This window comes from Xiphophorus couchianus, chromosome 2 (assembly GCF_001444195.1).
Source record: "Xiphophorus couchianus chromosome 2, X_couchianus-1.0, whole genome shotgun sequence".
Classification (NCBI taxonomy): Eukaryota; Metazoa; Chordata; class Actinopteri; order Cyprinodontiformes; family Poeciliidae; genus Xiphophorus; species Xiphophorus couchianus.
The window spans coordinates 30,821,548-30,849,462 of record NC_040229.1 but is presented as its reverse complement, the minus strand read 5'-3'; the positions used below and the strand labels follow the sequence as shown (position 1 = coordinate 30,849,462).

Genomic DNA, 27,915 nt, shown 5'->3' with positions numbered 1-27,915 from the left:
CATTCTGACTCTTGGAACACAACAAGACGTGTTTTTTGAGGCACCATATCCTTTTAATTCACCAAGTTGCACTGGGATTTATTTTTTACAATACTATGACATGGAGACACTTGATTGACCAATGACTATTACTCACTGATGACGTCACATTCGACAGATTTTAGACATTTCAAAATAAATTAACTAAAAATGAGTGGAAGAACGCATTTCATTAATATGTACGAGTTTTGTGCTTTTCTGCCACACAGTGACAACTATTTTGATAGAATTTTCCTATGAAGACTTTCTTAAAACCTTTTCTAAAAGCAGTCCAAATTTTAATCGATCCACCTAAAACTGTCTTTTCCAGCCCGACGTTTTCAAAAGAAACCTGGCCAATCTGACAGCATTACCTTCTGTGTTTTGGATTGTTAGCATGGGTGCAAGAATGTCCTTGTGTGTAAAGCAGAGTAGGCTTGTGTGCAGACAAGATGTGTGTGTTTTAGCATTTCTCATGCCCATTTTTCCATCAAATGCCACATTGCCAGGACCCACTGCACCATAGGAATCAGTGCTATGTTAAAGTGTCAGGCTAGGTTTAGTGTAAATTGAGTATAGGTTAGGTACTGGGTTGGGAATAGGCTAGAGAATGTAATAAAAAATGAATGGACGTCAATGCAAAGTCCTTGTGAAGACAAAAAGACGTGATATTTGTGTGCGTGCTAATTTGTACAAAATTGTTTGAATCGTGAGAAAGGATCAGATCCATAACCGACCTTTATTTTACTTCAGCAGTGAAAAATAAATCCCCAAAAACTCTATATATGTGTGGAAGTGGGTCAGAATATTCCTTTACAATGTAAAGTTCTTTCACCCATGCAAGCTTTACATTTAGCGTGTTTTCACACCAGATGGTCCACTAGACTCGGTTTGATCGATGCGGTTCACTTTCACACTGCACTGCTTCAAACAAGCCAAACACCTTTGAAACACCTGTTCACCTCCTCGCCTGTGGTGGCGCTGCACTAAGAACAACTGAAGGAAATGACACAAAAACGTCTGAAGAAGAAAAATGTTGAGTAGCGTCAGATTTTAGAGGTTGTAGAATTTCTCTTTTGTCGCTGGTAAAAGACCCCGAGCCATTTGTCCCACTAGTGTTTGACTTGTGTGTTTGTTTTGGTCGTATTCACCCAGAATGCTCTGCACTATAGTACAATTTCTGCTCTTGGAGTTGCATATGCATTTATTTCAACCAAACCAAGGCCTAGCTGTTCCGGCGGACCAGAGTATTAACAGGGCTGACAGCAGACATTTAGAGGCTTTTCAATTAAATGCACATTCAGGTCCTAACTATATTACATCCCAAAGAGTAAGCCTGTCAGCACACAGTGAATCCTCAACAGGTTGCAATGGGAGGCTTTGAAACGTCGGGCTTTGAACACAGGGTTTCACTTCTCCACTTAGGCGCAGCAGCATCAGCGAGGCTCGCACTGAAGAGAGGAAGTCAGGTTCTGGGAATCGGTGGCTCTTTAGGAAGACAAAACGATCACTGACGGGAGCTGAGGCCGAAGACAAGATGCCAGTGTCTCTCCTCGGAAAGCCGGTGCTTTCAGAGGCGGCGGGGCCGGCAGCTTCCTGCTCTGTTCAGATGCCTTGGCATGCGAGGGATGAAGGCTGATTGCACCTGACAGGGCAGAGGTACCCCTTAATATCCGACACTCACGAGAAAATGAGAGCGAGAGGACAGAGGGATGTGCTCTGAACTTTGGACTTAGCAGAAGGAAATTGCACAATAACAGGATAATAAAGCGACTAATGTCCCCGTAACAAAAATGAGAAACTTTAGAAGGAAAAATGGGTAGAGAATAGATCACTGAATGACATGTTTATGGGAAAAGCTTGCGCACTGCGGTCGCAAAGGAAATGACACTTTGGCCCATCTGTTTATTGGTAACGCTTCATTTGATTTTACTGAATGAGACTTGTATTCAGATAAAATCCTCACAATGTAGAAAATTACCTTCAGATTGGATTACTTTCTTAACATTAATCCAATCTGTTAACAAATTGTATTAATGTTAGTCAACATTAATATATAAATGCTGACTAAATTTGAAGTTTAAAAACTAATTATGAGAATATATATATGTTTATTGTTAGAAATCCTTAGTTGTCTAAACCTACAGATTTAGATAAACATTTTTGATTGGCTGTTGACGATGATTGGCTAATTTTCATCTCAATCGGTATTTACTGGTCGCCTGAAGACCTGAAACCCCAAATTCTGACTTTTTCACCGTGGATGCTACTAAAGGAAGAACACTTAAAGTTAGCCATTTTGAGTAGCAGTAAGTAGTTTAACAATGAGGTTCGCAAAAGCACATAAGAGGATAAAGGAAAGTATACATTAAAACATTCAGGCTGCAAGACAGTGAGAGAGAGCAAGACTTTCAGCAGACACCAGAAAGGCAAGACTAGATTCTCCATGTCGAAAATGCCATTTTAGTAATGCTAGCTGAAACAATATCCAAGCACTTGGTCTTTGTCTTAGTCAAATAAAATCAGGTTTTCCAGAGACTCCTTGCTAATATCACCTCTCTTTATATGGATAATGTAAGGATGACCACTGCTGGAAGGCTTTGGTTCTGTCTTCTTATGATGTACTTATTATTGAGAATATGGATTTAGCAAAAACTGGCAGCTAAAAATGGTTAAAAAAAATAAAATCAATTGAAAGTCAGAAACAAAATTCTGATGTGTGCATCCTTTAATATGGACATATCTAGAAGTCCACTTTGTTACCAGAGCAACATGTCTGATTCAAGAGAAGGTTTTCACAAGTCAGCCATTCGTTTGATGCAGGTGGCTTTCTTTTTGTTGAAGTGTCAAAACTACCGTGTTACATTTTTACAGAACAGCCTTCCAGCTCCAAGCTGCGATCCACCGTCCCCCCCCCCCTTTTGCACAATCCACTTTTGTTTGGTATTTAAACACCAGGCCATATCCTCTGGAGCGGCATTTGAGGATGAACCAGTTTGTTTTTACTGTAGTTTTTGCTGGACTGCAGTGGAGGACTCACTGCGGAGGAGTGACTTATCCAACTCCTGGAGGATGCCATAAATATTTCCCTGACTTGCTCTAGTTCTCAAATGGCTGGAAAAGCTTCTTCCCCTCTCCTCTCCTTGAACTTTTTCAGAAATCACTTTAAAGCACCAGGTTCCAGCTAACTGTGTCTGCTGCAGCCTGAGAGATTTTGTGTGTGGTCTCAAGCCATTATGAATGCCAACTGAGGCATTTTAAGATCGAAGTTTGCAGCCTTCCAGCACAGAGATGACATTACATAATCCAGTTTGTTGAGAGAGTTGTTCATTGAAGCCACTTTTTTTTTTTTTTTACCTTTCCAGGGGGTCTTTTGTGGGCTCTAGTGTCCCTTATATGATAGTGGGCTGACAGGAAAGTGGGAAGGAGAGGGGGGAAGACATGCGGCAAATGTCGTCGGGTCCGGGAGTCGAACCCGCGACGGCCGCGTCGAGGACTCAAGGCCTCCAAATATGGGTCGCGCTAACCACTACGCCACCACGGCATGCCCCTGAAGCCACTTTTTTAACCTACTATGGTTTACATTATTCACAGTCCAGTATGAACTGAGAACCTGATGGTATGTTTTTCCTTGCAAGAACATGAAGCTGAACAAACTGCTATTACATTGCCACCATCTGGATGTAAATTTGTAGCAGTTATAGACATAATGAGGGAGAAAGACCATGGGTACATTTTCAGAACTTGTCGGCTATTTAATGAAAATGATATACTATAAAGAAACATCAATATCATGCATTTTCAAACCTGTCACTAAAAACACCAGAGAGTTATAAATGAGTAATTCGTGTTAGCTGCCCTGGTTGCAGTAGGCTGGTTAATTCACCTTCAGACATGCCAACTATTGTAACCTGTTTGAAACTTTAGTTTCAAAACAATTCTGCCTGCTCATCTGGTGTTATTATTTTGTTTATTTCAAAGGGACACTGTACATTAATCAATAAATAGTAAAGGTGTCAGGGTTTGCCAAAAGGCTAGTTTACGTGTGGCTCTTTTTTTGCTAGCAGAAAAAAAAAATTCAAACGGCAACCTGAGCTAACGTTTAGCCATATCTAGCTATTGCTTCTTCAGAGAGACTTGAAGGCTCGAAACAACAGTTTAGAGGAAGAACAGTGCTACTGTACTGGTTACAAAAGAGTGCTTAAAACTTCAGCAGCTCCGGCATTTCATTAAGACTAGCTTCAGGGCACAAACACAAAGGTAAAACAGGTTGTAGAGTTCAAAAACACCTGCGCCCGCATGGGATCGTTTCCAGAAATGACCTTTTCTAAAAACACCAGAGAGTTAAACACAGAGAATGGCACAGAAAGCTATTTTTACGCCCCCCAGAACTGAAAGTTTTTCTAATCATGTAGTATGATTAGCATAAAGCCTCCAAACGAAGTTAGCAGTAAACAGAACACAAAAACAAGAATGACGAGAAACAAAGTACAGGTGACGTCTTTTGTAAACGTTTTGTTAACGCAGAATTTTAAATGCACAATCAGGAGTATGCAAACAGCCGTTGTTGTTATGTGTGACGGTTTAACGCATATGGTGCATTTGGGGTTGTAGGTCAGGATAAAAGTTGGGCTATATGTTACAGTTTTCACAATAGAGGCATTTTAGCTGCCCACATTAATACGCAAGAGTGAAATTTCAACTCTGAACTCTATTTAAAAAAATCAGTTGGAGACGTGGTTTCCATATGAACATGGGGCACAAAGTTTAAAACTGCTCCCTTTTGTTATTATTTCCTATGCTGCTTTTGCATTCTTTTTTAAAAATCATAACCATGCAAAATAAAAACATTGTCACAAATATACAAAAAAAACCAAAAACATTCATACAGAGCCATTATCCAAGCTTCAAGAATAAATACAAGCCCTTGCAAACACAACTATCAGACAAGAACATGTGTGATAGTTTCATCCATGTTCTTAAAATACCACCGTGCACATTTTATACCGCCTACAGCCACGACGATGAGCTCCAGCGCATCATCTTCCACAAACGCACCCACTGCAGTCGTACAATGGCCGTTTGCATTAGCAATTTACCTTGCTGCTTTAAATGTAAATTTGTGTTGCAGTAGCTTTTCCCTTGGAGTTCTCCAACAGAGGCCATTTTTGTCTGTTTCTTTCTTATTGTTGAATCGTAAACAGTGACCTAGCAGAGACAAGTGATGCCTGCAGTGCTTTAGACTGTTTGTTTTTTTCAGGTTCTTTTGTGACCTCCTGGATGAGTCACTGATACGCTCTTGGGAATACTTTTTGTGTTTTCTCTATTTGTGGATTACATCTCCCATTGTGGATTCCCAAAGCTTTGGAAATGGCTTTGTGAACCTTTACAGACTAATGGATGACACTGACCCCGTTTCTCATCCGTTCTTGAATTTCCTTAGATCAGAGCATCATGATGTTTTTGTTTTTAGCTACTTCAGCCTAATTCTTGTTGACAGACAGGTGCTATTTAGAGATTTCTTGACCCTATAGCTCTGGCAGCAATCAGGGTTGGGTGTGGCTCATCAAATTGAACCAAAATGAATATTGCTAATCACAATTGATTCACAATTCAACATGTAGGACCTGGTTGGATTTTTCATTTTTTGTGGCTATTTAAGCAAGAAGAAATATACTTTTGTTTTGCCCTGTAGGACAACCATCAACTACAAAAACAAATGAGTTGTCTTTGAACGGTTTTAAGTTTAGAAAACAAAAAGGTGATTTGCTAACAAAGTAACATTTAAGTTGAGAGAACTTCTAATGAACAAATCAGCGGAAGGAGGTGTAGAGCCAAAGCTGTGCTATCATTACACCTTGATCCTCGAGACAAGGCTAATGCGTTTATTCCGTTTCCTAAAAAGGTTTAATGGCCGCCCCTCGCATCGTTTTTCCTGAATCTATTTGATTACAGATGCCACGCTAATCCATTTAGAAACGTAGGACTTCTGTTGAGCGGCTTCGCTTCGCTGAGTCCAATTTGGCACGAGTCGATGCCAAAACAGGAAGTCAATAACGTCACTATATGCCTCTTCCCCACTTTCTCTCACTTCGCTGCTTCCTGGGAGCAGCAGACTCAACACACACTTTCTCTGAAGCACTTGATGGACACACACACCACTCAGTTATTCATAAACTCACCCCCGCTCCCTTCCCTTCCCCAATGTCTAGTGGAAATACTTTTAACAGCTGCATGTAGAATGAAGTTCCACTACAGCAGTGTACAGTCCCAAGAGAACCACGCTACAAAATGCACACAGAATCAGCTCACTCACACACACACACACACACACCCCGTTTAGGCTTTGGATGCAATGAGGCTGCCCGGCACCCTAGCGGGGGCCCTGCCTCACACAGGAAATGGACGAAACAGATAAGGAGCATTCTGCTGGGTCGATGATGGGGAGTCGGCAGAAAACCGAGGCGAGAGAAAGAGAACAAGACTCCAAACGTCTTGTAGAGGCAAACTCATTTTGTCATGTCACAGGCCATGCATAGGTCTGAAGAGATGAAAACAAATCTGAAAATAAAAATTCAGTTTGAGGCAAAACCTATGAAAATTCAGCATAAAGGTCTTTTTGTACCATAAATTTGATCTTTGAAGTTTTCTTGAAAGTAATATTAAGATCTCATTCTTGTGAAATCAGCGTCGTTTCTCGTCTTGTGAGTTTTAGGTATCATTACACCCCCTAGTATTAACAATAGCCCAGCAGTCTAATTTTGTTGCACGATTTTCTAAAACGTACATTTCTGTGACACAAATGGAGAAACTTGATTGATTGCTTGTTGACACAAAAAGCCAACAACCAGGCGTCTAGATATGCTGAAGTTAAACCCAATACTAAAGGGGAAACAAAGGTGTTTTTTTCACACACAACCATGCCTTGAGTATCTACAGAATGGCCCAGAAAAAAGTCCAGTGAGTGGACGTTGAATGGATAAAAATGCTGTATTGGTGTCAGAAAAGACGCTAAGCAACTAAACTTAAGCAGAATGCCACAACAACACATTAAACATAGAAGCAGGTAGGCTACAGCAGCAGCAGACCGCATTGGGTGATGCTGTTGGTATCGTGGTATGGGGGATTTTCTTAGCCACACTTTGGCTCCCTTCGTAGCAACGGCCTACCTGCTGTTCTGTTACTCGCCCTGTCTTTCCCTTTATGACCACAGTTTATCCATCTCAAACCGGTTTTATAAACATGACAATGAGATCTCTGTGCTCCACTGGCCTCCGCAGTCACCAGATATTCATCCAACAGATCGCCTTTTGGGTGTGGCCAAGCAGGACATTTGCATTACGGCTGTGCAGCCGACAAACCTGCAGCAATAGCGTGATGCAATCACATCACTATGGACCAAAGTCTGCTGAAGGGTGTTTCTGGTGCCTTACTAGGTCTTTGCCACAAAGATATAAAACAGTTCTGATGACAAAAGGTGCTAGCAAGGTGTATCTCATAAAGATACTTCTTGCTAGCACGGCTACAGATTTTAAGGCTTCATTATCCATTTTCATGGGTTCAAATTCTGACTTTGGGGTCCTTCTGCATGGCGCCTGCTTGTTGAAATGGGCAAAGACAGGCAGGTATAGAAAGGCCAGTGACAATAATCAATAAATCAATTAATTGCATGATAAATTAAAACAAACTCAATAATTTCCATTGGTCTGACTTCTTCTCCCCCCCCCCCCCCCCCCCAGTTTTCAAAAACTGGATAATAATAGTCTTCATTTGTTTACAAAGACTTCAAAATCTATTTTATTTATTTTGGACATTTAAAATGTCTTCCAGTTCCAGTGTTTGAATGTTCATTAGAATTTAAAGTTTATTGATCTTTGAGAATGTATTTTTATGTTATTAATTTGTTTTTACCATTATATTACTTACTTAAAAAATGGTCTCAAAACAACAATATTATTGTTTATCATGATAACTTCTAGAACAATTTATAATATAGAAAGATTTATTGTGACAGGAAGGTATAGATGATGGATGGATGGATAAAATGTGATTAATTTCACAAAAAAAACTGAGGTTTCTTCATAAGTAAAGTTAGACTTTCATTCCAGTCCAAACTGCGTCAGCTAATACAGTCTTGTTCAATAGTTCATTTAAATTCATTTATGATCCCATGCTTCTCTACAAACTTAGCCAAAATAAATCAAATCTATTTTTAACAGAAGAGTTCATGTTTTAAGTGCTAGAATAACATATAAATCCATTTGATTTCAATGGAAAATAGTCTAACTCAATAGGATTTAACACAGCACAGTCCAGTTGAATCCAACTGAATTCAATAAAATTCAAATTGAATAGGACAAAGTGAACTACTGCTGATTTCATTGTAATTAACGTCTAATTCAATTCAAAGTTCGTGGTCTGGTTCAGTTTGGAATGCAGTTCATGTCAATATAATTCAGTCTAATTTTGGGTTTGAAATGTGATTGAGGATAGTAACACTGAAATGAACAATAATGGAAAACAATGCAGTCCAGTTCAATCCTACTAAACTAAAAAAACAACAAAAAACAAAAGCAATGCATTTATTTTAATGTATTTTGACCCAATTTGAGTCAAACTTAGTTGAACAATTAAATCAACATGTAGTCCAGTTCGATACAGGCAAATTCATCTGTGTAATCTATTTCAATATAATACCATTTATTTTAACAAACTGAAATACAGTTTAGTAAAGTTAATTTTAAACCAAAAGTACATCCTATTTTGGTTCTGTCCATCTGAAGCCAACCTTACTCCAATTTAATCCAGTTATTAGGCTTTGTAGAGTCAGAGGATTCTAGTTCCAATTCCAATTGTTTTACTTAATGGAGCCATATCTAGTCCAACTGAATTACATTTACTCAGTTTTTGTGTCAACTATTATACAACTAAATTTGTCACAATAAGCTAATTTAAATTCAATAAACACAATGCAATTTTATTCAATCTAGTTCACTCCAGTTCAACCCAGCTGTATATCCAACTATATCCTGATTCAAACCAAATAAAATCCGATTACATATAACTCTCCCTTTCAGTTTTACTCAGAATCAAGCGCAGTAACATTAGGCTACTGTAAAAGACTCAACAGGCTCAGAGAAGTTTCTACTGTGAACATCTGTGACTGACCCCAAACGAGGAAGCAGGGACCGTGTCCAGGCGCTTCCTCTCCCCCCCTGTTCCCTCACCCTAACCCGGTCTCTGGTTAAACCTTTCCCCGGCAATAATATCAGAACTCGGGGCACAGCGCTTCGCATCGGCAGCGCGGCCCGGGTTTCAACACATCATCCGCGCCGCTGGACAGGAACTGACGATGATGCAATCAGGGCAATAATGCGCCAGAAATCGATACAATGTTTCCGCTTTGCGCTCGGGACTATTTCGCAACAAAGCCACTATTGCGCACCGCCGCCGCCGCCGCTTCGCTGCGACGCGCGCGCGCGCACGTGCGCACACAACAAGCGGCCAAAAAGAAAGAAACCTTCCAGGTAGAAACGAGGGCGAAATTCGTCGTTCGTCGCTGTAAAAGTAAGAAGTGGAAGCCTAAACACCCCGCTTCCCTCCCTCTGCCGTCCCTGGGCCTACCTGTTCCTCCTCCGCCGATAAAGTAGCTGCCATGGTTCCCCCGTTCAGCCCTTCCACAGACGTGTCCTTCTCATAAAGTGAGAGCCGACGGAGATGTCTGGCTGCCTGCTCCTCCTGTTGAAATCTGGGGCTCTCAGGGGTTGTCCCTCGCCCTCAAAGTTGAAGGCATCTGAAACGGCGCAGTGCGCGAGCGGAAGGTTTTTTATTTTTCTCTTGATGCTGCGATCCACGCGGGCCAATTAGCACGAATCTGCCATCCGAACTAAAAAGAGAGGTGGGGGAGAAAGAGCCGCTGTTGTTGAGTCAGATTTCACCGAGGAGGAGGAAAAATAAAGGCAGGAAAGCGAAAGAGAGAGAGAAGAAGAAGGAGAAAAACATCAGCTGAGTAGCTTTACGAAGGTTTGATTCAAGTCGACGTTAGAAAGCGGATTCAGGGCATGACGTGCCGTTCATCCACCTAACCTGACAAAGGGTGGAGGACTGCAGCTGCCCGCTGACTCCTCCATGCCATGAATTGCAAGTTTTTCGCACTGAACGTCGTCTTTATGCTACCCGAGAGAGTTACACACACACACACACACACACACGCACACACACACACACACAACTATGAACAATGAAAGAGACTGTTGGCTTTCTTTCTGTGTGTTGCTGTACCCCCTGGTGGTTAATACCAGAAAATGTCAACAGATCACTGACCTCCGCCTTCATTCATAAATAGTAAAGGAAAACCAACTGGTGGGCAAAATAATATAATTGACTCAGTGAACAATGGCATTATTACATCTTATACATGTTGCCTCCACTTGTTTTTTCTAACGGGCAAGCTTCAGTTCATTTAACAATTTAAAGAGCTGTTGACTTTACTCCAACCACAAAGATTTCCTGTTTGAAGTATTACAAAAATGTATGTCAGTTATGTTTATTTGGGCTCTTGGGGTGGAAATAGAAAGCCCAGAGTTGACCAATCGCGTCATATTGTCCCACATTGGGGAAATTTAGGTGTACCACCAGCAAGTTACAGGTAGAAGCATCCATATTCAAAATAAGGATAAGAGACTGTACAGTAATAAAAAAAAAATAACACTGTGCATTTAAAGGGGCAGTGGCATGTGTTTTCCAGTCACATGGTGCCATTTTATACCATAATCAAGTAACTATTTTTACTTCTGTTGTTATAAAAATACTGTATATATCAAATATGACCCAAAAGAAATTTTACTTCCTAGTATAATGCCTTGAAATTGGGCCTCTGTCTCTTTAAATACCTCCTGCTCTTTCTGAGACTCCGCCTTCAGGGGAGGGCTGCTCTGTGTGGCCGAAGCTCAGAAGCTTGGAATCTGTAGCTCAGAGGAGGAGCTTCGTCGTCGAAGGCGGGGCTATGTCCGCCCAGGCGTTTTGCACAGCTGAATGGTTGCCATGGAGATTACAGGATTTCTCAAACATGCACAAAAGAGTCAAGGCAACACTCCAGGTATGTTTTTGATGAGGGTTATAATTATAACACACTGTGTTATAATGTCACAAAAAAGTCAATTTTACATAATACTGCCGCTTTAATAAAAGTAGCGTACTCATCAGAAATGTGAAATTCAGTATGGTAATTTGAAAAAGAGAACATAGTATAAGATGTGTATATTTGTGCATAGAAAACAGCAATGGACAGTTTACGAGATCTTTTGACAAATTGTTGGAGGCAGTGATGGTTATAAAATCTATCTGTATTAGACAAACGTTGTACGCAAGATTAGCAATACTGCAATATATTGTTGCTCGAGTAGAAGTAAAAAGGACTGAGTAATAAATTATTTGGTGAAAGGGTTACTTAACTACCGAATTTAATCTGGCTGTGCTTAATATTTCACTTAATTTGTAAAAAAATATTTTTTTAATTACACACTTTGAAATCTTTTAAAAAATGTTTTCCCAACAAAGCTATTGAAACCAATGTGTACAATAGTTAATGTATGCTAGAACAGCACAAAGTGCTTCCAGTAATAATAACTTCTGTTTACTGTACATTCACGTGACCAAATCCAAATGGCACAACAGAAAACATAAATAGAAAACAGAGCAATGGTCTCAACATAACATTCATTGTTCTTCATTCAGTAGAGCGCTGGGCAAAGGAGCCAGAAACTGTATCCAAGTAAAAGTTGTGATACCTCAAAATAAAGCTACAGTTCAGTAAAACTTCTCCCAGAAGTACTTTTCCTCCCAAAGTTACTTAAGTAAATGTTACTAGTAACTACCCACCTCGGGTGATGAAAGATGGCCGCCACTTACCAGAAGAATTTGAAGATTCCAGCGACCAAAACAAAAATCTCGTTTTGGGGTAGAAAGAACACCCAGGTTTAGAAATGGGTTCAGTATTTTATTAACCTTCGATGTGAATTTAAGCATTTTGAAGTCTGGCGACTCGGGGGTCAAGATAAGGGGACGTTTCCCAGACATGAATCAGCTTGAGTTCTTGAACGGGTCACGTTGACCCCAAACACACCAGGAAGCGAGCAACATCTTGGTTCCAGATGAATAGGATTACTATTAATCCAAGAGAAGACGTGTTGCGAACTCACAAAAGCACTGCTGGCAAAGGAAAATCAAGCAAATGCAGAGGAATTGTGCAATGTAGACAAATGGCCTTGGGCTGGGTTATAAAGTAAAAAAGAAAAATGCAGAAAGTACTATTTTATTTTTTTGGGACAATCTAATGTTACTTTTTATTGCTTTATAGAGATCAATAACAATGTTGATCTTGGTTTTCAGGGGAAGAATAACATGTACATTTTTCCAACTGAATTTCTTTTAAATAAAAAAATAAACCGTCACTATATATATTTAGAGGGTTTACTCACTTTTTTAAACACACTGCTATTATTTAGGACACAACTTTATACACTTTATACTTACAGCTTTGCTACGTATTAGTACAGCTATAAGTCTGCAATGCAACAGCGCTCTCCGCGCTATAATGCAACATTACTAATGCATGAAACCTGGTGATAGGAAACAGCCAGTTTTATGAGTGTGCCTTTCCATAATAGGATATTACAGTAATAGCGGTTTAATTAAGGACATTCTCCACTCACGCATCCCAAAGGCTATTATATTTTACAGGAATTGTATAATGTAGGGATGAAAAAAAAACAACAAAAAAACCCAGTATGATGGAAGTTGATGAAACGCCGAGCCTAAGACGAGTCTCCGTAGGACGATTACTGGATTTCATCGCGAGGTTAGTTCAAGTGCAAGCCAGGACATTACATTTCCTGAAAGGCTGCTATTGATTGGCCCCAGATTGTATTTAGACGCGCTTTAATGAGACTGTAAAAGCAGTGCGCCGTAAAAGAGGCTTCTCCCTGCCGTGCTCTGCTCCGGCAACTTGTTGGCTTTTGTGCTTTTTTCTTTTCTTTTTTTTTTTTTTTTGTCCCCTTCCTTGATAGAAAGGTGAACAATGTCAGGTACACCCGATATGTTTATTTTCCTTCTCCACAAAATGCAAGATCCAACAATACACAAACCATATATAAGAGGAGGCGTGGGAAAGTCTGGCTTGAAAACAAAAGGGAAGAGGGCGTGGACAACAATGGACTTCCTGTCCACATCACATCCTTGGGGGGGGGGACGTGATTAGTAAACCCTTAGTCCAGCCCTCACAGGATCAGTCCAAAAAGGAAAAAAGTGAAATACTCAGAGGGGAGAAAAAAGGCCTACTTTTATTTTAGTGCTAGTCAGAGAACAGGAAAAATGTAGGATTTTCATAAAAGACATTGCTAACATATCTGGGTTGTCATCAATTTTCATAGGTGATACAGGTGATTTTTAATTTAAATTTTTTTTTTTTACCCCTCCAGGGGGTCTTTTTTTTGTGGACACCGATGTCCCTTATAAGACAGTAGGCTGACAGGAAACGGGGAAGGAGAGAGGGGAAGACATGCGGCAAATATCGTCGGGTCCGGGAGTCGAACCCGCGACGGCCGCGTCGAAGACTCAAGGCCTCCAAATGTGGGTCGCACTAACCGCTACGCCACCATGGCACGCCCCAACATAGGTGATTTTTAAAAACAACAGGGTATACACGTTTGAATTTATTCGTTTAAATTAAGCAAACAGGCCGCAATACGTGCAGCTGAAATCTGAAGTCTCATGGGCTGAAAGGCCGCTCAGCGAGGAAGAAGCCGTCACTCCAGATCAAATATAAAAATGTCAGATTGCAGATGCACACAGAGACATAGATCTTAAATTTTAGAGACGTAACTTGTCGTCTGATGACGCTAAAGTAGGACCGTTTGGCCATAAGGAACATCGATACGTTTGGAGGAAAAAGTGGGATGCTTGTAAAACACCATCCCAACTGTGAAGTATGGTGGTGAAAATTTTGAGGCAACAGCCCTTCTGATTTTGTGGACATTAATAAATATTTGACATGTTCTTTCTCTCATTATTGTGGCATTTAGCAAATAGAAATAAACTTCTTGTTTAAACGCCGCCCCCACTAATATCTGGTTCCACTTTCTTTAGTGTCTGATGTACAATATATTGCTGAAAGTATCTTCTTTGCGGATTCAAATATTTGAATTCTTGTCTTCCGATCCCTTCCATGGCCAGACTTTTTTTGTTGTTTTTTTTTTAAATCAAACACCTAGACATTCAGACTGTTTCTACAAACATTTGTGGAAGAATGAAAGAAAGAAATGAAAGAACAGAGCAAGGACTATTAAGACCTGGATGGACAAGCTTTGTTCGGAAAACCTGACCTCAATCTGAAAGAACACCTTCGGTGTGAATTCAGAGTGGAAACTGCGAGTCAGGAGCCAACATCAGTATCTAACCTTACAAATGCCGCTGGAATAAAATACACGCCTAAGCCTTCCTAGAAGATGCAAGAGCAGGATGTCACTTATTAGTGTCAAGGCAGATGATTAGTAACTGGTTTCGGCCAAATCTTGGACTTGTGTTCAGATATATTGGTGGGAAATGTCGTCCTTGAATCCTAACTAAGGCTCTAGCTACACCAAAACAAGTTTTTATGGGTTTGAGTTGACTTGAGCTTAAGATGAAACATCCCCCACAGCATGATGCCGCCGCCACTACCATGCTTTCCTGTGCTTAAACTGTGTAATGACGTAAAAACACACGTTGGCTCTGAACAAAAATAAACAAAAATCTAAAAACACAGTATTTCTGTTTTCATTTTCATACCTGTTAAATACAGTAGCTCAAAAATATGACTATTGAAATTTTCTGCATAACAATATCCTGTTTTTAACAGGTGTCGAAGAATTACGAGGTGTCGCGTAGCAGTTTTCACACAGAGAACAGAGACCTCCAGTAGGGGTGAGTGAGTGTGTGTGTGTGTGTGTGTGTGTGTGTGTGTGTGTGTGTGTGTGTGTGTGTGTGAGAGAGAGAGGCGTTGAGTGAAGCAGCTGTGAATCAACAGGTGCTCAGTTCCTGGAAAGTGATGGCTGCTGCTGAGTCATATCTGAATTCCTGCAAAAACCACGCAGCTCAATTTCCTCTCTTCCACAGCTCTTTCGGTTTAAAGAGGCGACATCCGACTTGCACTCTATGAATCGTTTTCTCTGAACTGCAACGTATTTAAAACTTTTGGTAGAAGCTTAATTTCTTCAATAGAGCTAACAGAATAATTAAAAGTACTCACACCTCACTTTGTTTTCTTAGCATTACACACACACACAAAAAACAAAACAAAAAGCCAACACACCACCAGAAGGCAACATGTGTGAACATGTTTGCCCTTTTTTTCCCCCTCCACTTCCTCCACTTACATTTCCACAGTGACTTTTATCCCCACAGAAGGCTGTTGAATATATTTTCATAGGTTAATGTTCCGCGTGGGCGGCCAGCGCACTTTTGATACCGTCACAGCAGCAAAACAAGGAGAAAAATAGTCAACGTTTTTTTTTTCCATTATAGAAAAAGTGAACAGTGGCACACGAGAAACGCAAGATGTGTCATATTCTGGCTGTACATCACGCCAGTTTATTGAGGTTGCTAATGTCTGTGACCTGATTTCTACAGCTAAATGCTGTCGTGTGCCTGGACGTCTCTTAACAACGAATGGAAATGTGTCAGAAAATACATATCACTCTTTCAGTAAGGCTACATTTGAGAACCGATTCTAAAATGTAGCCTTTAGAGACTCAAAACGGTCCTAGAGATTCTGCTGCTGCAGTGAAAACACGGTACATGTGGAGTGGACAGTTTTAGGAAGCTAGCCCAACAGCTACCCAACAAACCAGATGTGGACTGAAGAAGTTTGCTCCTGCGTCCGGCTATTCTTCTGTTACAAATTATAACCCCCTAATTTTCCTTTTAAAATCAGTTGGATTTAAAATTAACTATTTATTATTATTATTGTTAGCTAGTATTAAGTGCACCGGTTGTATCTGGCCAATACAATTTTTTTTTTTTGTTTTGCCTGAAAAGTGACTTTCAGACCTTTGCGGAGGTAGATAAAACTTGTGAATACCAGTTTCACATCAACCGATCTCCCAAAATTAATACATTTGGGGCCAATTTATTGGAGCACCCCCATTAGCTATCGTTTCAAAAAATCTTCTACACACCAATGAGTTTATTTTGACCAAAATTTTTAATAGCTGCACAAATGAAATAATTGCATCACAACCTTACTTTACACTTTCAGGTCTATTCATTGTGATTTTTTTTTTTCTGTTTTGCAGGGTTTTGAAAATAACAATATATTTCTGCTGATGAGCAAAGGTGAGCACTGAGTCATGGCTTACCGTCCACAGGAACATCGGAAACCACGCAGCTCTACCGATCAGGTACCAGATGGGAGGGAGGCGGGATGAGCTTTCAAATTTAAACCACGACCTTCTAAATGCCACTTCATCTATAGTTTACAAGAAACAGCCTTTAGATGATTTTTTTTCCCCCTGACAAAAATATTAACACCTTTTCAATTTTTTTCCACATTTTGTCATGTAAAGCCCGCTAATTTAAGTATGTTCTACTGGAGTTTTATATGATCTACACTTGCGAAGTGTAGATAAGACAATTTTTTTTTTTTACTATTAAACTAAGACTTTATGAATCTGCCGTTTGTGGATAAGTGGTGAAGAAAGTTGTTGGTGAAAAAGCCATAAAATGTCCTGTTTTTACAAAATGGCGTGCAAAAGAAAACACTAAAATGGATGTTTTTGGTCTACATGAAAGATGTGTATAGATGAAAAACAACCTACCATCTCCACTGTGGAGAAGTGTGATTCAATAAACTATTGCGCTCCATCTGCCTGCACAGTGTTATAAAATATGATTAGATTAAAAAAAAATGTAGAAAAGAAAACTCCTCAGGTTGTTAAACCTGAATGAGCCACAGCAATCATAAAACATTTATTAATGATGACGTAGCTTCCAGTACTTAAATCTTTAAATATCTGAATGGTCTGAATATCAATAAAAATACTGCCACGTTTACAAAATACAAAAAGAAACTTGAAAAGCTAAATGAAACTTCAGAGCAATGTGTGGAAACATGAAAACAGCTGTCAATAAAAAGGCATTTATTTAAAAATGTGCACTTTAAAACATTTTAACTTTACCATTCTACTATAAAAATTCATCACAGATGCTAATTAGCGACTGACGGGATATCGTCGGTGGCGCTTCACCCTCCACTGACAGCTCAGCATGCTCTACTGGCGCTGAACTAATGACCTGCTGAAGCTGCTGTATTCTGCTGAGTAGGCATGAAACAGCAGCTGCAGAAAACCTGCAAACCCACAAACCGTAATGATGAGATGTTTCATGCACTCTTTACCTACAATGAGAACGCGCAGAGCAGCGAGAAATTACTTGGCCAAAAAAAGGTTGTCATTTTTGTGTCTCCGTCATCTGTTCTGAGTTGTGTTTTGACGGTCTGAAGGTCAGCATGCAGCACAGAATCACTAATCTGCACTCAGAGGGCATCCAGAGACGTGCCGGATTAAAATTAGCCACGCGTTGCGATTGGTCCTTGAGCAGAGTTTTCTAAAGAGCTTCCAGTGTGCTGCCAACACAGGAAACTTGATTTAGCCTCCCTCACATTTCCATGTTTGCCTCCTTTATTGGCTTCTGATTCAGGAAGTTCAAGGCGTCCTTGCTGTCCGTGCTCGGAGTGGACAGGTACTCCAGCTCGTAGCCGCCGCTTCTGTTGGCGGGGCGGACCTCGACGGACGCTTGTTTGTGTTCCAGGATCTGCTGCAGCTGCTGGCCGGCGTACTCTGGCTTGGCGGTGAGGGGTCCTACGGGAACCTCCATACCCAGGATGTCTGTCACCATGTAGGGGCGAAGCCAGCCAACCAGAGGGGTGCTGCCGGGGGTGTAGTGGGTCTGCTGGTGGTAGAAGAGAAGTCCATCCACCTGCAGAGGCAAAAATAAAAACAACAATACCAGTAAAATTGACTTTTTATTACACATTACACCCCTCATGTTGGAGATGAACGACTTACACCGAAGCTGTACTCGGCTGCCAGTGCTTTCTGAATGGACTCGGCTCTGCAGTCGGTGCTTTGGAGACTCACGAACCGGAACTGTTTAAGCAGAGAAAACAAAACCTGAGCATCGTCATGTTAGCTCCAAATGAGGTTTTTTTGTTAAACCCCCAAGATTACTTAGCTCCTACTGGGCTTTACCACTCAACAATTGAATTGTTATTCAATTGATTTTAATGGCATACATTAGTTTCCCTGGTCTCTAGAATTGACCCTATCACAGTAAATTACTGTCACTTGTGATTAAATTTATCTTACTGAAAGACATTTCTCTCTTCAACAAAGAAGAATGATGAAACATCAGCCAGGGTGTCCTTAAAACGTCTTCAATTGATGCATTTGAAACCAAGACCTTAAAGTACGATCTTTTTTATAAAATCTTGAAATCTGTCAGACTGTGGTTATAGTTCAATAGCTAGCCACCATCAGTGTGTGAATGGAAATGACCGATTTCATGTAAAGCGTCTTTGAGAAGCCATTGAGGGTTAAAAAACACTACAAGTCTGAAGTCATTTTATTTCATTAAAGTGTCTTGAATCCATTTAAAACAGTAAGTTAGCCTTTCATATGTTAACCTCAGGTCTTAGACTTTGTCTCGACAGGACGATTTAATCTATAGATTTTTTTTCTCGCTGGTCTTTTCTGTCAGGCAAATGTTTGAGTCACACTCAGACGCCTTCATTACACTCCGTGACTCGAGACGGATGATAATGATAATAATTTTGTCTATGGCCTCATGGACATAACAGACATTATGTCGATGACATATTGTGGGTTTGCAGGCTCGAAATGATTGAAACTGTAGCGTCATGCTTTAAATTTTTATTAAATTTAGCCCAGGTATGCAAGTGAAGATCTTGGTAGCTGACCTGTTCAAACAAAAATAATGATCTTAGCTGATCGGAACGCTTTCAGAAATGAAAAAATAAAGAGTTACAGGGCAACGTTTTTTCTGTGGTTTTCCTGATAATTTAGTTTTCTGACAACTAAAACAGAAACATGTGTGCATGACAGCAGCTATTTTGAGAGTTGAACTCCAGGGTATGAGCGTGAACAGCAGATGCAAATAAAAGCCGGCATATTCCTGGTTCCAATTGCTACATAATGACATAACCAACATACTAACACTGACATGAGAGCAAAACATTGTGAGAGATTTCGCAATTAAACGGATAAATTTGGGAGAACTAACTTCTATTGGTACTAAGTTCAGATTGTTTGCTTAATGAGCTATGAACATGAAATAATTCAGTATAATAGTGTGAACTGAACTTAAAACTAGGTATTAATGAGAGAACAAGTACAATCGTCTTCAGTCCGGAGCTTGTTAAACTTGAAATAAACAATTTGACATGAGGAGAGAATTCATCTTGGTGCAGATACCCACAGGGTTGCGTTTGGCGATCTTCGACAGGCCGTCTGTCTCCTGGACCTTAGACTGGAGCCAGTAGAAGCGAAACTCAGTCTGTTGGTGAGAAAACAAGAACAAGAGAAACTTAGAAGTTTTCTTTCACATTCCAAGCCAATAAAACGAGCAATGTGGCCACATCAGAAGAGCTGGACGAGCCATCCTGGATTGCTTACTGGGCAGTCGTAGACCGGGTGTCCTCTCCAACACATGACATCCAGGATGTAGTACGTTCTGTCCACCTCACTGTAAATGCAGTCCAAGATGGTGTAGTCTACATAGAAAAGAGACCAGCGAACAATGAAAAATATCCACCGGTACTTTACTGCCAATCCTAAAACTCTTAGAAGAAGAAAAATACATTTCTTAGGCCCCCCAGGGAGGAAATTGACATTTCGGTGCAGCCCGTCCAAAAGAACAAAAAACAAACAATAAAAGACATGTGTACACAGGTGCCTGAGGCTGCAGCTATCGGAGGCTCTGCCCTTTAGCATTGAATACAATCTGACATTAGCAAAAATGTCTTACAATTTTCTGCTTCAGCAGTTGAAGGACTTTTTGTAAGGATATAGAATTAGATTTTCTACTCAGTTTAGAAAAAAACAGGTACAAAAAGAAAAAAGCAAACAATGAAACTAAACCACCACTCCCTTCTGAGATGTTCGTTTTCTGCTTAAATTAACTTCTAACATTATTTTTCACTTTTGTCTGAAGTATGACCTAAACTACACCAATCTCTATATTGAAACGCAGAGTCTCAACTATTTAAAACCAAGCTTTTGTGTTTATTTTGTAACATAAATAACAGCAGACGCCTTCCTGTAATTGCTTCACTAGGTTAAAAGCAAAATAACTTGTTTTGATGGACTGATTCTAATGTCATTACAGATAAAATGCATAAAAACTATTTGTTTGCTTTTCATTTTAGCTCCATATTAAGTAAGGCCACAAACCTGCAGAGTTTGGCCAACTCATTCATTAAACCTGACTAACTCTAGAAAAGGTTTTTGAAGGACGTTCAAGAAAAATATCCCACCCTAAAAAAGTTGGGAAGCTTTACATCTTCCAAACACCATTCATTTCCAAACCTATAAAAATCAGTTGTTGTTTTTTTACTGTTTTAAAATAAAAATAATACATATTTAATTTTTTGCTGAGCAGATAAAAGGAAAAGAATCCACAGAAATGTTTTATTTTTAATTGGGGAAAAATTATGACCTTAGAGTCAAAACTTAGTGACTTTGGACACAATTGGTGTGAGTTAATACTCCGTCTTTGGCTGAATGTAGAGGTGAAGTCTTCCTCTGTGACTGTCATGATAAAACTTGAGGTAGAGAGTTTTTATATATAAAAAATTTGAGTGGTCTATCAGAGTAGCCCCTCCTTCCACTGTAAACAACAGACCCGCTCACCTTTTCCCATGGCAGAGTTGTGTCTGTTCCCACCGGGGAGCAGGGAAGGGAAACGGCTCACACAATAGCCGCTTTTAGTGTACGCAGCAGTGGAACCCTTTAAGACACACACACACACACCACACACAGACGAGAAGAGAGAAATGTTACCGTTCCTATGCTGGCCTCAACACTTCTGCCAATGCAAAAGAGTCAAAAGAGTTTACAGAGTTGTAGGATATTGAACCTTGGTACCTTGGATTGCACATATTCACTTTTACACATTGCTCTTTGACTTATGTCCACCTCTGTGTAAACAAAGGAAGGCAGGAAACTATCTACTGCTGACAAAACCCTCTGTGTATATTTACAGACAAATTAAATTGACATTTGAACAAGCGTCAAGAGGAAATTGGTATCAGTGTTGCCAATATTACCTCAGACTTAGGAAAACCAAAGCATGGGTAATGGGAAGCTACACCGTGGCATTCTAGCTCTGGCTAAATGTTTAGGAAGGTGAACCTCCACCAACAACCTCAAGACCGTTCACGCTTCATATAAGTTTTCATCCAAGGTCACCCTGTGCTTCTATCCATCTATCTTCCAGTCAAGTCTGATCAGTTTTCCTGTTCCTGCTAAAGAGAAACCCCCTTGTAGCATTGTACCTACGCCACAGTGTGGGGTGCTGCAAGCATGCCGAGTCGAGGTGAAAACGTCACACCAGAAGACTGTTGGGAGACTGAGCCAGGTTCTGGTTCTGCTGAAGGTTTCTTCCTGTTGAAGGGGAGCTTTTCCTCTCCACATGCATGCTTAGTATGAGAAATTGCTGTCAAGTCAATGACACGACGCAAGAGATTGTCTACCGTCCAGGAGGAGTGCATGCTTCATATCAATGACTCGATGCAGTCTGATTGATAGAAAACGTCTTAAATCAACTTAAGCCACAAACTGAACTTTATTGAATTGCTTGATAAGTAGGATGTATTTGTCTCATGTACGGATCACGCTGGGAACATTAGCCCCTGGAGTTGTTGTAACTCAACTGTTCAACTACTGAAACTGTGTGGAGTGGACTTGAGTTGAGCCGCGCTGCTATTGGAAAATGGCCGCCTGTGTCACCATGGGGATGGTGTTTTTTTTTGTTGTTTTTTTATGTTTTATTTATTTAAAAAAATCAAAATAAAAGCAAGGTGACATGCATTTGCAGTTTTTCACCCCAGATAGTTTTGCATGTAAGCCAGAGCAACCTATTTCAAGTTTACCGTGTCCCCTGCATGGCTTGTGCCAAACTGCAATCTGGGCTACTGTTTTTAAAGAATTTTTTGCACACCTAACATCTCCAATATTGGCTCTCATTGACGTAGACCTATGACGAAAACTGGGTCATTTTGTCCGCAGACAGGCGAGACACCAGGCCCGGGTCAAACTATTTTGTATAGAACTACAGCGAAGCATTGTGGGATTGGTTTGTTGCCGTGTTTTATTCAGAAAGGCGTTCAGACAGCAGTGCTGACCTTTCTCATTAACTAATCCGCTTCCACTATCCGGTTTTTGAATCGAGAGGCAACATGAATACTTTTGAGGAACGTTTATCGTTTATCTTTGTGTATGTCCTCCTTGCTGTGTTGTTTGTTCCTCATGCTGTTCACAAACATTCTTTAGCAAACTTCTAAAGCCTTCACAAACCAGCTGAGCTCATACTGACATCATTTACTTACTAGGCTCCAACTGAAGGCAACCAGTTATTTAAGGGGTATCCAAGTAAAGGGAACCAAATATAAATGCACGCTACAGTGTTCAGACTTTATTTTCTTAAAATAAAAAACATGAATGTAACCATTATATGCTACATTTTGTCAGAAAATCTTGTGTTTAAAACGTCATAAAATGTGAAAATGCCTGACACTTGTCCAGTTGAATAGAGGAATTGATGAAAAGCAAGGGGCTCTTTGAGAAACGCATCACGACAAAATGTGTTGTGGTAATTAAAACACCACTTAATAACTCCGACCTGCTTACTAAGCTTTAAAACGTTCACACGGCAACAAATACCCTGCACACTCCTGATGCATCAAACCCTTCCACATCCTCTATGTGGTCAAACTTTTCTGCTTCGTCTACCAACTTACTGTCAGCTGAGAAAAAAAAAAAGAAGTGTGCTTTTTTTTTTTGTTTTGTTTTGGATCAAAACTGACAGAAGATCAGTAAATAATTTCTCATTCTTGACGAGAGTGATGCGATTGCTCCAAAAGCATTAGGGAAGCCTGCAAACATCTCGCTGTGAACTGACAACTCTTACAAAACCACAGAGACTCCTCACTGCTCGATGGGTTAGGGTTAGTCAGATTCCTGAGGCTCCATCGTTTCTGCCCGACACGGCGAACGATCGGGACTTTTTGATGCAGAGTCATTTTGCAGGTTAGACGTCACCGAGGTCAGGCTTTGAGATAACGAATGAGGAACCAGCCTGCTGTGATAACATCACAGGGCAAGACGCAACAAGAACGTTTCCGTGTGAAAGTAGGCAAATAAATAAAAAGCCTTTTACACATAAACCATTAGTTTTTAGAGTGAAGTCGAGATTCTTTCAGGAACCTGAATGTTTATTTACATTTTTGCATTCATTAGGAATAATCCTATTAGATTACAAGCGTTTTATGTGGAGCAATAATAATTACTGACTGAGGCATTTGCAACTTTCTCCCTGCTTAGAGAGAAAAGTGGATTTTGCATTTGCTTCCAAGTGTCTGGAAGAAAAAGGTTTAACAAGATCTTAGCTATTTTTCCAGTTCTCTCAGGGAATAATTGGGAGTAATTTAATGTTTAGAACAGAACAGAATAACACTAAAAGTACCAGTCATTTTTATTTAGATCTATTCTTCTTGTTATTAGGTTGGAAACTGCACAAATATCAACATTTCATAAGAAAAAGTAACCATCATCTTTTTGAAAATGTATCTTTTTCTTTAATAAAAAGAAATCACAAAAATGGCTATATAATACAAACTCAAAAGTACTTTAATGACACTTTACCGATAGGGAAATTAGCTGTTTTTCTAACTCATTCATTCAAAATTCTTCAAAAATGTACTGTAAATACTAATAAATAATTAATTGTAAAAATAACAGATTTCCTAATGTAGACATTGATCAAAAATTATAAGATATTTCTTTTCCAAAAGGTCAGGTAATATTTGTGGCTCTAAACGTGTCCAAAATGGATTGTAAAGGCATTCCTCCCAGTACCAGGACGTTTCAATTACAGCAAATGGAAAAACCAGTAAGAAATGTCTCCTGGCATCATCTTTATCCTGTCAGCAAACTTGGCTTCTTTATTTGAATTGATAGATTTATTTGAGACATTCCACCGAGAGGTAAAAAAACCCCCTAAAACTACACGAAAGGTAGGACTAACATATTCCCAAGTGTAAATAACAAACACGAAGATAACAGCTTCAAAACATTCTGCAGTATTAGGGTGGCTTACCTTGGAGGCAACAATTAGAGATCTTTTCCCCACAGGACAGACCACCATCAGCCAGTCGCTGTCCAGATCTGGTGGGACGTCCACCAGCCACTCTGACAGCATGAGCTAAGCGGGAATCAGAAACCTGGTTATCTTCGCATGGCATCGATGGGAATTCACTCTTAGAAATAGACTTAACATAAAACCGCTGAGATGAAAGAGCAGTAGGGGTGGAACTCCGCTGCCCTCTGCTGGACATTGGTGTTGCATGTTTTGGTTGTCAAACGGCTTCACCACTGACCTGGTTTGCATAATGCTTGGGCAGCTTCCTCCTCTCTACCTCCATCCCCTCCTCTTCCTCTTCCTGTTGCTGCTCCCTGTCCTCCTGTTTGTCCATGTCGTCCTCCCCGTCGCTGTCTGGCCCCGTCCAGTCCCCATCAGCCAAGCGCCGTGCGTGGTTAACATAGTTTAACCGTTTCCTGAGATTTCACAAAAAGAAGAAGAAGAAGAACGGAAAAAAACAACAAAGATTTACAGAGCCAGATTTACAAGTAATGCAACATTTTTGGTGCCTTAACCACCGCATAAAAACAATTTAACTAATGCAAATAATGATACATTAATACTTCACTGGGTTTGAACTGATGCTGGCTATTTCTTTGGAAATAACAGCTCCATGTTATTTCCAAAGAAATTGGCTATAACTTCATAATTTTCAAATAGTTTATGCGCATAAACCAAGAATGCACATAAACTTCTGCCTGGAACTGAATATGGCTTCAGTGTGTCATCAAGCATGAAAATAGGCAACATGTGGTCGGTTTTACGTTTTCTGCAGGTCAAGAAAACACCGTCGCCGCTCGCTCTGCTCCAAAACGCTGTACTTGCTCTTGTACTGAGCCAGCCGAGGGTGAGGGGCGGCTGTGCTGTTTGGCTCCTTGGACACAGCGAAGCTGGATGAGAGGGCTGCGGTCAGGTCGTCCATGGCAACGCTGCAAATACACAAGAAGTGAGATGCAAAAACAATGGAATTATTGGTGCAACATGCGAGTCAATCTCATATATTCATATATATATATTTCAAATGAACCTATATTATTCTTGTTTTTAACTTACAAAAACAACACAAGATATAATGAGATCTAAAGTTTTTATTCTCCCTCTCCTCCATCCATCCATTTTCTGTTCACCCTTTGTCCCTAATGGGGTCAGGAGGTGCTGGTGTCTATCTCCAGCTACGTTCCAGGCGAGAGGCGGGGTACACCCTGGACAGGTCGCCAGTCTGTCGCAGGGCAACACAGAGACATACATGACAAACAACCATTCACACACACACACACACTCACACCTAGGGAGAATTTAGAGAGACCAATCAACCTGAAAGTCATGTTTTTGGACTGTGGGAGGAAGCTGGAGTACCCGGGGAGAACCCACGCATGCACAGGGAGAACATGCAAACTCCATGCAGAAAGACCTCGAACCCAGGACCACAGGCAACAGTGCTACCAACTGCGCCACTGTGCAGCCCTCTCCCTCGCATAATGTTGAATTAGAACAAACACTAACATTAATGTATGACTGGATATTTTAATAGATGTACATTCAACCCATAACACCAACCCACAACTGCATTCCAAACACGTTCTCGTCTAAACGAGAATATAATGAGAGGTTAAACGCCGGGATACTTCATTTTCAGATGGTCACTTGTAGCTAGCGGCTAGCTTCGAGCTAAACCCCCTAGCATGATAAGCTTGCTAGCAGCTGTATCTCTGAGGTTTATGGTGCTATGCTGATTTTCTATAAACTGCACATAATGCTAATTAAATATTAACAAGTAAATCGGTTATAGTACTCGTAGTTCCAGCTAAAATAAACATATACCTTGGGATTCAGCGAGGCTGCTACTGCTGGTGGTGCTAACACGTCACGCTGCCGTCATGTTTACTGCCGGGTGAGAGTTCAGATGGCCGACATGTCACTCACAACTATTCCGGAGTTGCACAACTTTGATTGAGTACTGATCATTTTACTGTGAAACTCGTATGTGAGTCATTTATTTTGTAGGGGTCCACTTTAAGAATTCATCTAGAATGATTTTTACTACTTTACACAGATTTTCGCCATTGAAAATTATACAGTATATGCAGGCTACAGAGCTACAACTATGAAAATGCATGGAAAACCCAAACCACGAAACACAGAAACATGAGAAATTAGACTGAGTGAGGGAATGTTTCTCTCTCCACCCAGATTAAGTTTGACACTGTTGGGTCCTACATATTCAAAAGTCTTCCCCCAGACATTTATCAAGCAGACTTGTTTTTGTTAAAATGTTACCGGTGTTCTGATTATTATCAAGTGGCACACAGGCAGAAAAATCCCGTGTAACCAATATCTGTGAATCACAGAGGAAGCGAGTTGTTATAATGTTACTCCGGCAAGAGTTTGTTTATTTTGACGCACATTTTCAAATAAATAAATAAATAAATAAAATACAATTACAATATAATTCAAATTCAGTCAACAACATCCGGAGTCTTTGAAAAGAAATACAATAAAATAAAATGCACAAATAAAATAACATAATTAAAAAAAAAAAAAAAAAAAGAAAATCTGGCCATGTTAAGTTAACATAACCAAACTGAGAAAAACATTTAATCTACAAACACGCAGTAAATACCAACGTCTGGCAGTTACAACCGTCTCAGCGGTTATAAAGGCTCATCACAAAAAAGATAAAATAATAATAATAAATAAATTAAGAGAAAAAATACTACACCAAACATTACCCAAATACCAATATTGCAATACCGCCCAAATACAAATACAGCAGTGACGGGTTAAGTAATTTAAATAAATCCAAAATCACACAGGCTCCAACAACAAAAATCTAGCTTTTTTGGACACAGATCAAAGCTTAGTATAAGATTATCCAAATTACAAATACAAGTTACACAAAATACTACATAAACTAATCTTAATATATTTACAGACCATTTTAAACCAGTTTTTTTTTTATGGACTTATAACAGTTGCCTTTTTATCATACCTGTGGATCACAAAGTTAGTGAGTTGTTTTAACGTTACTCCAGGAAGAGCTCGTTCATTCTGAGCCGCGCATGCCCAGAACCAGAAAACCCCTTCTCCTTGTCAGACCCACAGTGGCACGAGAGCGCCCCCACTGGTAAGACGTTATATGTACAAAACATATATATCCATATATATGAGAGAAAAAAGAAAGCAGAAGTTAAGACTAATTCAAAAATAGGGGGTGTATTATTATTATTATTATTATTGTTATTATTATTATTTACTCAAGCATATTTTACAGAGGTAATCATTTTGAAATCAGAACTCTGTACCCATGTATACATCAAACGTTTATAATAAGAATTTTTCCTTAATTTTCAATATCATTTTATAAGGAATTATTTACACTAAGTTTCTCCCCGATGTGAAAATCTGTGCCCTGTGTTGTACTCCGTT

At 39.9% G+C, this 27,915-nt stretch overlaps 2 protein-coding genes and 1 long non-coding RNA gene across 6 annotated transcripts in view; 1 reads left to right on the top strand and 2 right to left on the bottom strand.

Annotated features, from left to right (window-relative positions):
• ptpn9a (protein tyrosine phosphatase non-receptor type 9a) overlaps positions 1-10,245 on the bottom strand; it is a 30,291-nt gene extending 20,046 nt beyond the window's left edge. Inside the window, exons 1-2 of one of the 2 annotated variants that reach the window (XM_028038597.1) lie at positions 10,105-10,245; positions 9,643-9,934 (exon numbers count right to left, since the gene is read on the bottom strand). In XM_028038597.1, coding sequence (XP_027894398.1) covers positions 9,643-9,675 — 33 coding nt within the window. In that variant the 5' untranslated portion in view covers positions 9,676-9,934; positions 10,105-10,245. The remainder of the gene's footprint in view (positions 1-9,642; positions 9,935-10,104) is intronic. The other variant, XM_028038601.1, reaches the window with a different exon arrangement.
• Positions 10,246-14,342: 4,097 nt separating this feature from the next.
• Positions 14,343-16,857, top strand: LOC114156259 (uncharacterized). Its single transcript, XR_003597916.1, has 2 exons — positions 14,343-14,979; positions 16,350-16,857. It is a non-coding gene; the product is annotated as an uncharacterized LOC114156259 (long non-coding RNA).
• On the bottom strand, positions 16,240-27,617 carry snupn (snurportin 1). 3 transcript variants are annotated; one of them, XM_028036582.1, is made up of 9 exons: positions 27,479-27,617; positions 25,254-25,418; positions 24,728-24,905; positions 24,448-24,552; positions 20,982-21,078; positions 19,746-19,843; positions 19,549-19,626; positions 18,120-18,200; positions 16,240-18,030 (listed from the first exon to the last, which is right to left on the bottom strand). In XM_028036582.1, the coding sequence occupies exons 2-9, from the start codon at positions 25,409-25,411 to the stop codon at positions 17,710-17,712; spliced, it is 1,116 nt and encodes a 371-aa protein (XP_027892383.1). In that variant the 5' UTR covers positions 25,412-25,418; positions 27,479-27,617; the 3' UTR covers positions 16,240-17,709. The 3 variants fall into 3 exon arrangements, with proteins under 3 accessions (XP_027892383.1, XP_027892373.1, XP_027892391.1); XM_028036572.1 differs by lacking the exon at positions 27,479-27,617 and adding an exon at positions 26,311-26,462; XM_028036590.1 differs by lacking the exon at positions 27,479-27,617 and adding an exon at positions 25,543-25,644.
• Positions 27,618-27,915: the final 298 nt, after the last annotated feature.